At 34.0% G+C, this 15,735-nt stretch overlaps 1 protein-coding gene across 6 annotated transcripts in view; it reads left to right on the forward strand.

Moving 5' to 3' along the window:
- The window catches only part of FER (FER tyrosine kinase), a 434,937-nt gene that overhangs the window by 104,675 nt on the left and 314,527 nt on the right, over positions 1–15,735 (forward strand). For all 6 annotated transcript variants that reach the window (XM_061189502.1, XM_061189501.1, XM_061189497.1 and 3 more), the window contains 3 exons: positions 9,752–9,935; positions 12,515–12,652; positions 13,275–13,394. In XM_061189502.1, coding sequence (XP_061045485.1) covers positions 9,752–9,935; positions 12,515–12,652; positions 13,275–13,394 — 442 coding nt within the window. The remainder of the gene's footprint in view (positions 1–9,751; positions 9,936–12,514; positions 12,653–13,274; positions 13,395–15,735) is intronic.

Raw genomic sequence — 15,735 nt, forward strand, 5'->3', positions numbered from 1 at the left:
ATACACAAATCTTCTTAGAAGTTTTGCAGTAAAGGGAAAGAGAGAGATAGGGAGTTAAGTAAAAGAAGTAGAGTCAAGGGGGAATTTTTTTTAAAGATTAGGAGCTATTGTAGCTTGTTTGCTGACAAAAATGTTCCCATGAAGAAGGAAAAGTTGATGAGGCAGCAGAATGAAGGAAGAGTTGCTGGAGCAACGTGCTTATTGTATAGGACTAGAGAATGGATCTAGTACCCAAGGGAATGGATTGGTCTTAGCTAAGAGCAAGGGCAGTTTATTCATTGAAATAGTGCAAGAGGGGCTACAGCCTTATTCAGATAAGAGATTAGATAGACTGGTGAGAGCTTGTGGAATTTCCCTTGAGATTCCATTTTCCCCCCTTAGTGGGGTTCATGGGCTCCCTCTTCATACTTATATGGTTCCAAATTCAAAATCACAAGGTACAAATCAGTAAGTAGACGGTGAAAACTTTTTGTCCCACGTATTACCCAGTTTTTTTTTTTTCCCTCCAAGGAAACCAATATGATGTTTCTTCTAGATATAATCTACTCATAACCTGTGGCTTTTAAACCACTTCATTAAGGATATTCATCAACTTATTAGATAACCTTGTATATTATAGCACATTATTAGGAGTTTTAGATCAGTGACTAGTTGGTTATCCATACTAAATATATGGTGATCTCTACACTCCCTCTTCTACAATTATATCCTAACATTATGATGACTGTTTTGTGAACCTCCATCTTAATTTTATTGTCAAACATTTTTAAGGAAGAGACTATGAATATGTGTCTCTCACAGAACTTAGGATGTCATGGACTCTGGATAAAGATTTAAAGAATGAATGCCCTTAATTTGCTGTAAATGTTGTTCTCCCACACACTTGACTAGTCTTATAAAGTAGAATGATAGTTTTTTTAAAAAAAACTTCTGGCTGTCTTTATCTATTAATATTACCTATAGTGTAAGCATACCTGCTTTGAAACATACATATTAAAACTAAGTTTTTTTCTATCACTGAGACTTTTAATCTCTAGGCTAAATAACTGAATTTTTTAGATTTAGTGAATATTCAGATACTTCTGAGCTTTAATCAATTTTTACAGCTTTCCATTTTTAACTTTTTATTTTGACATTATTTCAGACCAATGGAAATTTTGAAAGAATAATACAAAGAATTCCCATATATATTTCACCCATATTCTCTAAATATTAATATTTTAGCACATTTATCCTTTTCTTTGTCTGTACATGAGAGAGAAACAAAAACTGGTTCTTCTGTCCTTTTGACATGTTCCTGTTATTTATTGAGCACTTATTTTCTGGCTCATCTTATACTTTTTCTGCTCTAGGTCTTGCTTCATTTCCCTAAGGAGCCATAGTTCCATTTAGTAGAAAATAGTATTTAGAAACCAATATTTGGGCACTGGGTGTGCTCATTGCTACTAGGATGTCTTTGTTTTAGGTCCTTTCAGTGGATATACATAAGAAATAAGCAAATGTATGCACACACACACACACACACACACACACACAAATACATCTGTGCCTATTTCTATACCTGTTGCTCTATCTGTATTAAAACTGAAGTATTCACACTGATATTTCCAGTTCCAGTTGAACACCAAATAGTTCATTCTGTCTTTTCCTATTTACGTATTTGTAATTTCCTTCTCTGACAGTGAGACACCTGGCTACTATTATTCACAATCTACTTACTTGTTCAATCCTAAAATAACAGAAGATAATTTCAGAATTGCTAATTTATGCCTCTGAAAAAAGAAACCTACTGACTACAGTTCAGTATTTGTTTAGACCTCTTTTTGTCTTTAGTCTTCCTCTGTAGTCAAATACTGTTTCCAAAGTTACTTGGATTAATGCTTTCCTTCCCCACTCCTTTCAGTGTGGTTACATTACTCACTGGGAAATACAGTTTGGTTCATTTGTTTCTATTGTGTCCCATTTTAGGTTGTTTTTCTGCTCTTACCCTTGTTGATTTTGTTTATTTATTTTGTTAATGGTTAGACATTAATGGTTTCAAAAGTCAGAACTGTACAAAAGTAGATATTTAGAGAACTATATCTTCTTTAACTATATCTCTTTATTTCTTATACAAAAACTACAATATTATGATATGCTTTTTAATTTTGATTTTCTACCTGACATTGTATCCTGAAAGATCTCAATATTTCAGTTTGTAGATTTCTTTGTTATTCTTTTTAATTGCTGCATAGCACTTCATTATAAGTTATTCAAGCACTTTCCTGTGTATGGACATATAGTTTATTTGTAGTTTTTTCAGTTATTTATACTACTACCATGAATAAGCTTGTGTGTAAGTTTTTTATTTTTTTTTATTGTTGAAGGAATATCTTAAGCATAAATTTCTAGAAGTGTGAATGCAGAGTCAAAATATAAATGTGTGTGTAGTTTTGTTAGATATTGCCAAATTTCCTTCTATAAAAATTGTACCGATTTACATTCCCACTAGATATGTATGAGTATCAGTTTCTCCACATCCTTGCCAAAACAGTGTTTGCCAATTTGGTAGGTAATTTTGATTTGCATTTCTTTTATTATGAGTGAGAGATTGAGGTTGACCACCTCTTTATATGTTTAAAGCCCATTTTAAAGTATTTATTTTTTAGTGAGTTCTTTTGCCCATTTAAAAAAATTGAAGTTTGGTCTTTTTTTTTCTTCAAATTTTAAGAAGTTAAAAGGTATATTACAGTGAATAGCCCTTTATCTGTTATACATGGTACATACATTTTCTGTGTATTTGTTGGGTGTTGTTTGACTTTACGGTCTTTTGTTCACAAATGATGATACTTTAGCTACTCATACTGCTGTGAGAAATAAACTGTCCTTTGTCTCTGTCCCAAGAGTCTTGTCTCTTTTGCCCACATCCATGAAATTGAGGCAGCCTAATTTTTTTTTTTCTTTATTTTTTATTTTTTTTTAACATCTTTATTGGAGTATAATTGCTTTTCAATGGTGTGTTAGTTTCTGCTTTATAACAAAGTGAATCAGTTATACATATACATATGTTCCCATATCTCTTCCCTCTTGCATCTCCTTCTCCCTCCCACCCTCCCTATCCCACCCCTCTAGGTGGTCACAAAGCACCGAGCTGATCTCCCTGTGCTATGTGGCTGCTTCCCACTAGCTATCTATTTTACGTTTGGTAGTGTATATATGTCCATGCCACTCTCTCACTTTGTCACAGCTTACCCTTCCCCTGCAGAAAAAGAAAATAAAGAAAAATAAAAGGACACAAATCTTTGTCAAGAACATGAAAAGAATGAGATTCTACCCTACTTGGCAAGTTAAAAAGTGAGGCCCAGGGTAAGCCTAACTTTTTACCTTGCCAAGTAGGATAGAATCTCATTCTTTTCATGTTCTTGACAAAGATTTGTGTCCTTTTATTTTTCTTTATTTTCTTTTTCTGCAGGACTTTTTCTTTTTCCCTTTACCAAAGTCCCTTCGTTTTAACCATTTCTGCCTGAAGTATTACCTTTCTAAGACTGCCTCCGTTATCTTCCATATGCACTTTTAAGTCCCTTCCTTGTAGTCAGTTCGGTGATCTATCATTACACGTTTTCAGTACTTTCACATGTAGGGTGGATCTTCTTATTCTTATGGTGGTTTTAGATGAGTCTTAGGCATACTGCTAGCTCTTCTCTCTTTAGTGCATTTTTCTTTTTTTTTTCAGAACAGTCTTTGGTGTCCATGAATGCTTGCAGTGGGAGGGTGAGAGATCATTTGCAAAGATTTGATGTTTATTTTTATTTATTTATTTATTTTTATTTTGGATGTGTTGGGTCTTCGTTTCTATGCTAGGGCTTTCTCTAGTTGCGGCAAGCGGGGGGCCACTCTTCATCGCGATGCGCGGGCCTCTCACTATCGCGGCCTCTCTTGTTGCGGAGCACAGGCTCCAGACGCGCAGGCTCAGTAGTTGTGGCTCACGGGCCTAGTTGCTCCGCGGCATGTGGGATCTTCCCAGACCAGGGCTCGAACCCGTGTCCCCTGCATTGGCAGGCAGATTCTCAACCACTGCGCCACCAGGGAAGCCCTGATGTTTATTTTTCTACACATTGAAAATTTAAAATTTGGACATTCTCTGCCTATTATACTGAGGGTGCAGGTTTTGTTTTTCTTTTTGTTCTTTATTATATTTTTAGATGATATGTGGGAGATTCAGAATTATGCTGCTGCCCAGCTACTCAGAATCCCCCCATGCACAGCTTTGCTGTTAGAGAATATAGCTTTGGGACTTCCCTGGCGGTCTAGTGGTTAAGACTCCGGGCTTCCACTGCAAGGGGCACAGGTTTGATCCCTGGTCGGGGAACTAAGATCCCTCAAGCCACGTGGGCAAATAAATAAATAAATAAATAAATAAATAAATAAATAAATAATTAAGAAAAAAAAAGAGAGAGAATATAGCTTTGACCATGGTATATCATTCAATTTATAGGTTATTAAAAGACTGTGGGTCAATTGAATCTAGCAGTCACTATATGCAAGGAAATGATATTTCCTTCCTTGATATTTCCAAACTAGGAAGCTTGCTTTTTAAAGGTATTTTATATTGAATTTTAAAATATCACTGTTTTAGTTCCTTGAACAGTTTAAAACTCATAATGCATTTCAATAAATATTTCTTGATTGATACATCAAATTTTCTTATACTAGGAAATTTATTAAAGCTAGCACACTATGGATGCACATCTTGTATTTTTTAATGCTTCATAGGAGCATATAATCAAAAAGGTTTTTTCAGCTCTCCAAATTCTGTGTCTTCTTTAGCCTTTGTTGTTAACTGTGCATTGTGACAACTTTCTGCCATTTGATTTCCATCACAAGCCAATGGATTGAGAAGGGCACACGATTTAACTCCCAGGATTAAAAATTAGAAGCTAAAATTCAGATTAAATGATCTGCTTGGGTTGCACAGCTAAACAAAGGAGAAGCTGAGATGAAAATTGACTCAGAACATCACTGAGTAAAATAGGTAGCTCATTCATTGTTCCCACATATCATACTTGAACTTTAACTTCCAAGTGAAAAAACATATGCAGACATTTAGGCCAAATAACTTGTAAGTTAAGATGAATTCTCATTCATTTTCTTTTTACTCAGAGTAATAAGTAAACGTTATGTAGTTGAGGAGGAACGTTTTGAAAGAAAGGACAAATGTAAGGTGGGAGAATGTTTATTTATCCAAATCAAAGCAGAGACTACTTGCGGTTTACTTTTGGAAAATAATCACTTCTCATTTATTATCCAGAGGCTTTTCACCATAATATTTAACAAATGGTAAATGCTTCAGAAGTTTATAATAAAAAATACTTGACTTTCTAGACTAGCTTAATGGCTAGTCTAGCCTGTCTCTTATAGATGTCAAACATACATAATTGAGTTTTGCTGGCTTCATAATATTGTTTGTGGCATGACATGTTGTATACACACTTTGTTATTACAAACATTAAACGGGTTTGTCAACAAGTGGTGGAAAAGAATTGTAATTCAATCTCTTTGTGAATTTCATTATGTGGAGGAGGAAAAATTGAATGTTTTTCTCCCTGTTAATTGACACATAGAATAACTCCATTCCCTGCTTCAGTGCTTCTCATCATTTGAAAAAAAAAAAAAGCATACAGGAACAGAGGTATGATTCTGTGTCTGTCATTAGAATTTATTCACTCTGTGTACTTCACATTGATTTTAAGCTCAAGTGTAGTTATTTAAAAGTTAAGAAAGTATAATATTGATCTGAGATATTCTGAACCAAAAAGCTGTGTGGCAGGAATGGTGGTGGGTAGTATTTTGCAATATATTTTACGTGAATGGAATTAAAAAAATTTTTAGTTGTAACTTTGGTTTTCACACAGTATTACTATTTCTTGAATTTACTTATGTAGTCTCTTTGGGACCCTAAATGTTTATTTTAAAACAAATCAAGAAAAAAAAGTACAATAGGATCCCGTTTCAAATCATGGCAAGTGAGCATGTTTTTGAAACTTTTTGTTCATGTCTACAAGGGAGGAAGTATGGGGTGCATGCCCAAGTACATCTTATAACCAAGTGCATGAGTGTCTATGAGCGTAGAGGACAACAAACAAACCAACAAAAGAGCCCTACTACGACATACCCCAATTTCAGTTTTAGACCCAAAGCTGTTTTTAAAGAATCTTTTAGCATTATGTATTATTATTTTAATGTAATGGATTCTGCCTCAGATGTTTTCAAAAGCATATTTTTTCTAAATTTGCTAATGACCACTGGTAAGCTGTTGATAATTAGATTTTGGCTATGATAGCCTTCTTCAGATTGTTGGTCGTACACTGTATCCGATAAAGAGAAAAAAATTATTTGGGAAGTTCTTAACTTTTCTAATGTAATTTTGGATTATAAAATCTTAGTGAGCTGAGTGTTGTGTATTTCATGCGTCATTTCTATACCAGCTAGAAGGACAGATGGGTGGTGTGCAGCTTAAAAATCTGTGCAATAGGAGGACAGATGGGCGGTTTAAATGGTTTAAATGTCTCCATGAAAATGTTTGTGTGGAGAGCTTGACTCTTGAAGTTACACTAAAAAATCTAAGTAATTAATTGGGAATAATAGAGTTCATATAAAAAGCAATATTTTTAAAGAGGTGACATAAAATATGGACTTCATTGAATTTACTAGTTATAATTTTTAAACTTATAATAAAAATCAACAAATTAGAATACAGTACTCAAATATTGTTGCCTTATTTTCTTATTATGAACACGTGGACCCCAGAAGACTTCTTTATTACTTAGAATTAATTTATCTGCATAATTGTACGTGAACTTTTGAAATGTCTGTTGTCAGAATTTGTTGAATTCCAAGCAACAGCAACTTAAACTAGTTTAAAAATGATGAATCAAAAACAAAACAAAGCAAAACAAAACTAACTCAAGGAAAAGGGCCTTAGAAAGGGCTGTTCTGGCAACTTCTGCAGCAAATGTTCATGGACTTTCACTCCAGCGGGTGTTCAGGCGTTAATGTGACATAGCTCCCAGCCGAAAGATTGGTACCTATTTCGTTGGGAATACAATTTGGATCTTGGGTGGTATCTTCACATGGGAGTCTCCCCCTGACTCATGTGGGTAAGCAGAAAAGGGGGTTGTCATTTTAGAGGAAGGCTGCAGGGCTGGCCATAGATGTATCAATTGTACTGGCTCTTTTAGAAATGTGTTTCTGCAAGATGGATGCTAAGTAGCAATGTTTATGGGCAAATAAATATAGTATTCTATGAAAAAATTATTAAAGTAACTGAACATGTAGGCAGATGTGTTCCTGTGAATGTTAAAAAATCATTTGTGATTAGTATTATTGAAGTGGTTTATTAATTCCTAAGTTAATGCCATACAGAGTAAGTTACAACTACTCTAGGGATTTATATTAGATGAGGCAAAAAATTTATTGGTTTCCGAATGAACATTTTTAAAAATTCATAATTCAAATGATAGAATTTTTAAAAAATCACAGAGCATCCTTCATAATAAGGGGAAGAATTTTTTAATGAATTTCTTATTTCAGTTATGTATTTAAAAATTTATATGATTATTTACTGGTTCATGGTGTAAAATATATTATCCTGTGGGTTGCAGTCAAAAAGTGAGAAAACCCACTCGTTTGATGGCTAATGTTATCTTTTTCTGACTCCTTCAGATCAGAACTGAGTTAATATATTTGCTCCCATCCTCCCACTGTAGTGTATCTCTTTCACTCTGTATTAGAATCTCTTTCTAGTCAGCTGTGAAAGGGTTAGGAAATATACCCTAGTGATTAAGTTATTTTCTCATCAACAAGTTCTTTATGTTATAAAGTGAAATAGGTTATCCAGGGCAACATTTTGTGAATAACTTGGACAATTATGAATATCCCTCTGAATAGGAACCAGCTAATGGTCTTTCGCTAGAGAATTATGCTCTGTAAAATATTATATGCAGCTCCCCGGGAGAAGTCAGTGGTGGTTCTAGTATCCAGAAACACTAGAATTTGTTAGTAATAGAGACATACCAGTCTGCTGGAAAGTTCTGTTTCCTTTTTCACCAGCTGGATGTAGTTCCTTGCCTCAGAATTAGGAAAGTGATGAGAAAGGCAAGAAAATTGTTCTAATTCTATTGCTATACCTGAGCATGGTCTGAGGTTTCCTCTGTCTGCAAAACCCCTGGCCTTTTCTCTGCTTTTGGCCCTCGGCTGAGGACATTCTCCAATAGGGAATACTTTTCTGACTCCTGTCTATAGGGAATACCCAGATGGATGCTGAGCCTGAACAGATTGGAAGCAGAGGAGAGCCTCTGGTGTCTAAAATTCTCAACATAAGATCTATTTTGGGGAAAGATTCATTTGGAGGAGTCTCCTTGGATAGAGGGCAAAAATTAATATATACTTTGAAAAGTTTATTCCCTAAATCTCAATAATTGACAAGAAATATTTGTTCAGTTTGCATCAAACATTGAAGATCTGCTTAAAAATTTCATTTATTTGTATAGTCATTCATTTATATTACCAGTCTGTAAGTATTTTCTGAATGATTTTAGTAAAGGAACCACAAAAGGTGTTTTTTTTAAATTAATTTATTTTATTTAATTTATTTTTGCTGGGTTGGGTCTTTGTTGCTGTGCGTGGGCTTTCTCTAGTTGCAGCGAGCGGGGGCTACTCTTTGTTGCGGTGCGTGGGCTTCTCATTGCGGTGGCTTCTCTGTTGCGGCGAGCGGGGGCTTCGGGAGTTGCCGTGCACGGGTTTAGTTGCTCCGCGGCATGTGGGATCTTCCTGGACCAGGGCTCGAACCCGTGTCCCCTGCATTGGCAGGTGGATTCTTAACCACTGCACCACCAGGGAAGTCCACAAAAAGTTTTAGTTCATAAAATTATCATCTCTTAGACTTCTTCTGCATCAAGTTTAAATTTCTGTGCTTGATTTCTAAGTCATTCACAACCTAAAACTGTCCTACCTGTACAGACACATTTCCTTCATTTCCTCAAAACTTGCTGTCTTTGAGCTTACTGCTTTGCTTGCCGATGGAACATTGCTTTTTCTCTTCATGTTTTCACTCAATATTTCAAATCACTAGACCATGGGCTGTATGTCAAAGACTGTTTTGCCAAATACTCAATTCTCAATGTCTAGCACAGTTCTAGCACTAATAATAATAAATATTATTAACTGGGGTGAACAGTTAATAATATTTACTGAATGAAAGGAAGGAAGAAATGGAGAAAGAGAGGGTGAGAGGGAGGAACTGTTGTCTATCCTGTCTTTCTTATACCTTTCCAGACTTGCCTCATCTTTTTAGGTCTGTTTTCTCCACAGTCTCCTCTGACTTCCCTGGTCTTGATTCATATCTCAAACCTAGACCTCAAAATTTAACATTATTTACAAACTTTCTTGTTTTCTTGGTTATACAGTTTCACGTGCACTGTTGTTCCAGTTTGGTGTGAGCTCCTTGAAGATGAGAAGGATCATATATCTGTACAATTTTTCCAAAAATTGTACATTAACCTTTATTCACCAAACATTTACTGCAGTGCATGCTTCCTTCAGAGCATCCTTTGTACAAAGTACTGGCAAATAAACATAGTATATGTTCAGTAACCTTTTGATTATTCATAAAATGTATGAGATAACATGAAATAGTGGTAACTCAGTTTGCACATAGTGAAGATAGAACTTTTAAAATTATCTCTTTGCTAACTTTATTCAATGTTTTTTTCAGGGAAAGAAACTGAAAAGGCTAAGGAACGTTACGACAAAGCCACAATGAAACTTCATATGTTGCATAATCAATATGTATTGGCATTGAAAGGGGCGCAGCTTCATCAGAATCAGTATTATGACACTACACTTCCTCTGCTTCTGGATTCCTTACAAAAGATGCAAGAAGAAATGATAAAAGCACTGTAAGATACATTTCCTATTTGATATAAAATCCCTTCATAAAATGATTTTAACATTTTTTTTTCTGCTAGTTCACCTTTCGTATAAAAATTGTCTTTGTTTTGTAAGCTGCATCATTGAACTAGCTCAATGGGTATTTCACACCTCTTCTACCTTGTTTTCACTTCTGTTATCCTTTCAGTTTACACTCACTCATCTCCGCAACCTTCTAGCTAGCCCCAAGAATGTCTCTTATTTTTGTATGTTTTTGTTTTGCTCCAGTTAGCTAGAAATTTAGCTGAAAAAAAAAAATCTTTAGTTTGACAAGTGTTAGTTTTTGTTTGTTTGTTTGTTTTTTGCCGTGCCACACAGCTTGTGGAATCTTAGTTACCCAACCAGGGATTGAACCTGGGCCCTTGGCAGTGAAAGCACAAATTCCTAACTACTGGACTGCCAGGGAATTCCCTTGACAAGTGTTAAGAAGTGGATATCTACCTCCAGAGGATTGGATTTAAATCTTGAGCAACTGATAAGCCCAAAGGAAATAATTTTTTGGTTTATTTGCCAGCTTTTTGTTGTATGAGATTAAAATGAACAAACGTTTATTGAAGTTCTGCTGTATGCAAAGCACCCTGGTGCTTGCAGATGTAGAGATGAGTAGGTCACAATTTTTCCCTTCAAGGAGCAAACAACGTTGGTCAGTAATTCAAATGCATACACGTTTACCATACAGATCAATTCAATATGCCACCCTATGGTAGACTTCATCTCCTTTATTTGCTGGTTTAGGTGATCCCCCATTTCCCAAAAAAAGATAAAGTGTTTTTAGTCAACTTGAATATGTCAACTTCTAAGGGTATTGATGAAATAGTGAAATGTCTACTTAAAATATTTAATTCATAAATTTAGTAATGTCTACTTTAAATTACATATTGTTGATCTATAAACGTTTCCTTTCCTACTTTCATTTTATGAATCAATATTTTCTCAAACTCTCCATATGAATCTTCAATAATAGTGTCTTCATCATCACAAGAACATCCTTTTTTGAGACATATAATAGTTTCACACACTGTATTATCTTTACTTTGTAATAAATTTTTTTAGACCTAGCATTTAAAAAAATCCAAGCATGATAGTATCACTGAAATTGAATCCTATGTCACAAGTACTCATTCATATAACGTTAGGAGACTTCTTCCTTTTTTTCCCCATTTGTCTTAAAGATGTGTTAATGATCTCCACATCATAACCACTTACTGTTTTGCTTTTTAAGAATTATCTAGATACTCTTATTTACATTAATATCATTCAGTACTTTCAATTGTGAGGTCATAACCCCAGGGATATTTACTAAATCTGTATTAAGTTTCTCTGCCTCCCTCTTTTCTTTAAACTGTGTCTATCAGGTGATTTCTGTAATCATTCCAAGCTAGCATTGCCTGAAGCAGTTTGAATTTAATTTTTTTTTAACCCAAACAGTATTTTGCTATTCAGAATGAAGTAATTGAGAGAATGCTTCATAATAAGAGAGGTTTTGTAGGATTACTTTTTATGAGTGATGACTTTGGAAAAGAAAAACAAACAAGGCCTTATATTTATTTGGGTATATGCAGGATAAGCTTGTTGGTCCACACTTTTTAAGGCTACTAATGAGCAACAGTATATTTTTACAGCATAGCATTCTTTTTTTTTTTTTTAAATGTGTGTTTTTATTTATTTATGGCTGTGTTGGGTCTTCGTTTCTGTGCGAGGACTTTCTCTAGTTGTGGCAAGCGGGGGCCACTCTTCATCGCGGTGCATGGGCCTCTCGCTATCGCGGCCTCTCTTGTTGCGGAGCACAGGCTCCAGACGCGCAGGCTCAGTAATTGTGGCTCACGGGCCCAGTTGCTCCGCAGCATGTGGGATCTTCCCAGACCAGGGCTCGAAGCTGTGTCCCCTGCATTGGCAGGCAGATTCTCAACCACTGCGCCACCAGGGAAGCCGGGCATAGCATTCTTAAGTTGGGGATTGGGTCTTTGTAACAGAATAGTTTTTCCTTTTGCATTTATTAGATAAGTCCAATAACTTTTATGATTATTTTTGCTACTAACTGGAGGTTAGGAGAAGAGATTGAGATGTCATTGAAGGTATAAACCAATTAAACTCTCTAAGTATAATATGAAAAAGAGCAGAGGCCCAGGAGCAAGAGAAGAACCAGGAGCTAGGGCATGTGAGGAAGCGGCAGGCACTGAACGAAACATTAGATAGACAGGAGTTGATCCACAGTTCCATGTTACGGAATCAGCATTTCAGTGGTGATGTTTAGAAATGGAAAGTGATTAACACTGGCTTACACTTTGGATGTATTAGATAGATATTGGACGATGTAATGCCTTACTGTAGATCATTTACAATTATTATATTATATCAAATGTAAGTTGTTAATCTGTACACGTGTATAATCTCTTCACTTCACTATCCAGGTATATGAAATAAGGTGGTGCATTAAATCACCATCTGTAAAAATTGGCATTATATTTCATATTGTTTTAAATCCTTTTTGGGCCTATGTTTCCCTGATAAAACTTTAAAATGTTGTATAATTTTCTTTTCTTTTCAGGAAAGGTATATTTGATGAATACAGCCAGATAACCAGTCTTGTTACAGAGGAAATAGTGAATGTCCATAAAGAGATTCAAATGTCAGTTGAACAGATAGACCCTAGCACAGAATACAATAATTTTATAGATGTTCACAGGTATGTATGATATTTTCATTCTTCTTTCAGTATTTATGACAGTATTACTTTTTTTTTTTAACCATATAATATTTAACTGAATTAAAGTAAGAAATATTGAAGAGCTTGTTAGGAAATAGGCTATTTCATATTAATTTGTTTTTAATTATTTTCAAAATCCTTTCTCAATGATGATAACTATTTAATTTATATAATGAACTTGAAAAGTTTTTCAGTTGTTACTACTACATCACTGCTTAAACCCATATTTAATCCATGAAATTGTATTTTCTTTTTAACAATTAAATAATAATAAACTTATGGTTTTCTGTTTGTGTTAAACTTTATAGTAATAATAATCAATGATTTTTTCATGCATGCATCATCTTATTTTATACTCATTACCATTGAGGAAGGAATAAAGCAGGTTAATATCTGTATTCTACAAATGAGGAAGCTAAGCTGAAATTACTTGACTAGATCTTTGAGGCCTAAGGTTTAGTTTGATTTATTCTATTTGTTTTTAACTCTACTTTGTTAACATAATTTTAAATAAGAACAAATATTCTGCCTTTGGTATGTACTAAGACATATTATGATAGTACATTCATATTGATCAAAATTATTTGGCATACTTTACTAGAACGACGGCTGCTAAGGAGCAAGAAATTGAGTTTGATACTTCCTTACTAGAAGACAATGAAAATCTACAGGCAAATGAGATTATGTGGAATAATTTAACAGCAGAAAGTTTGCAAGTAATGTAAGTATTTAGAAAATCTGAAGCTTAAATATTAGTGTTACTACTTATAGTTAAACTTTATCAGATTTAAAATTCTAATTTTTATTTTCTTGGAAGTAATGAAAAGTAAATTAAACATGAACTGATCTTTGGTCAGAGTGAAATGTTTTGAGAAATATGTTAACTTTACCCATTATCATCACTAATTTCGGTAATTCTGAAAATCAAAATTCTGTGTGATGTTACATTCATTTGCCCAGTTATTGCTGATATCTTATATTGGAATAATGCTTTATTTTTTCCAAAATTTATAGAAATTTTTTTTATCCCATTTCATTCTCTAAATAGCAGAACCATTTTGGAAATGAGGACAATGAGTGTTAGAGATAAGAAGAGACTTACAGATGTCAGAAGCATTTAGTATAAAAATTTGACTTTTGAGTTCTTTTCTCTTTAAGCAGAAGTATCTTCTGTTATAGGCTATTATATCAATTCCTTTTTCACTTTTTGTTATTATTGCATAAAATTTTAAAAGAGTTTTGAGAAATCTTAATGTGTTTTTTGTCCTTTTCAAACATTTAAGGCTATTAACAGTACATTTTAAAATTTATAAAACATAATTAAGGCATTCTACTTTTAAAGTATATTTAAAGATATTTAACCTATCTGCTGATTTTGTTCAGGAGCAACACAAAGAAACTTATATTTATTAATAAATGTTGTATGTACCTATACCTGGGTGAGAACTACAGCTAGAAATGATTACATACTTATTTTCTTTTCAGTATTGGACATGTTATATTATCTGACTCATTGAAATTTTACCTCAAAAAACACAGCCGAAAGTTCCTATCTATGTAATTAAACAATCTTCCTTCTGTTGTTCAGTGACGTTGTAGTGTTACAGATAATTAAGTGGTAGGATCCTGGGACTAGCTCTTGGTAAGGGGTTTAATGTCTTTAAAGTTGGCCAGATGGGATGAAGAAACTAACAAATGCTTGTTGAATTACCTTGTCCAAGATGAAGGCTTAATAGTTCCACTGTTAAGTCAGTCGGGGGACTGACTGTTGATGAGAGGAATGGAGGCATGGGAGTACCCTGCATTAGAGGGTCTTTTTGAGAAGCCATAATGCAGTTCTTGAAGCTGTTTCTCAAGTTTTAAGACCCTTCTCAGGAATCTCTTTTTGACTTTAGATATACTCTTACAATGTCAGCTATCTCTAAACCAGTGGTTCTCACCCTGGGCAATTTTTGTTCCCAGGGGACATTTGACAATGTCTGAGACATTTTTATTTATCAGTTGGGAAGGTAGAGGCCATGGATGCTGCTAAGCAGCCTACAGTTCACAGGACAGCCTCCAACAACAAAGAATTATCTGCCAAAAATGTCAGTAGTGCCAAGGTTGAGAAACTCTGCTCTTAACAATAGAGTTGAATGCATGTCATAAAATAGATGGTAGAGTTTCTCAATTCTTGTGCAGTGACAAATTCCATTCCTTAATTCCTGTGCTGTTTGGTGAAGGAACATGACATAAATTACTCTTGTTTTTTTAAGTCATCATATTGCCCCCAAATAATTCATTCATTTATTCATCAAAATATATTTACTGTGTGTTTAAGGTTGTAAGGTTTAATACTTTCAAGGAGTTTATGCTACAATTGATCAATTTAATTTAATACACCAAGAAAGAATGAGCATATAGATATTGGAGTGTTATGAGGTAAAATTAAAAATAGCTACCTGTTATAAGCTTATGTAAAATAAGAGATTTTGTGACCAAAGAAGAATTTGTTTTATTGCTTTTTAGGGTATAATTAGAGCAAAACTAGTTATATTCATAAATCATTATTTCTTAATTGTGGTGATGAAGCAATGAACAAAAATGCAATAAATTAAAGGTAATAAATCTTTGATAATGTGATAGATTTAATTGCTTACCTCTTACTGAGGCAAAACTTTAGCTATATTTTGTTGAACAGTGTCTAAATTCAGGATATGAGTTTAAGATTAGACTTTCCTCAAGAATTTTATTCCAAGAATGAGTTATTCAATGTGTCTATTGGCACTGTTAAAATATTCTAAATTAATTCCATTAAAACATGTATATGTATGTATATGTGTATATATGTGTGTATATATATTTTTTAATGTAAGAGGAAAATCTTCCTTTTTACCATAATGTTAGTGTATTAAATGTAAACTTAAATCTTTTCTTTCCTGAGGCATTGATTTGCTAATTTTGTTGTTTATGTTGGAATATTAGGTGCAATAGAAATGAATGAAACAAATGAACACATAGTTTCCAGAAAAATAAACACAAATGACCAGTAATCCTGTGACAATTAAAGAAATATACATTTT

This window comes from Eubalaena glacialis, chromosome 4 (genome assembly GCF_028564815.1).
Source record: "Eubalaena glacialis isolate mEubGla1 chromosome 4, mEubGla1.1.hap2.+ XY, whole genome shotgun sequence".
NCBI classification, from domain to species: Eukaryota; Metazoa; Chordata; class Mammalia; order Artiodactyla; family Balaenidae; genus Eubalaena; species Eubalaena glacialis.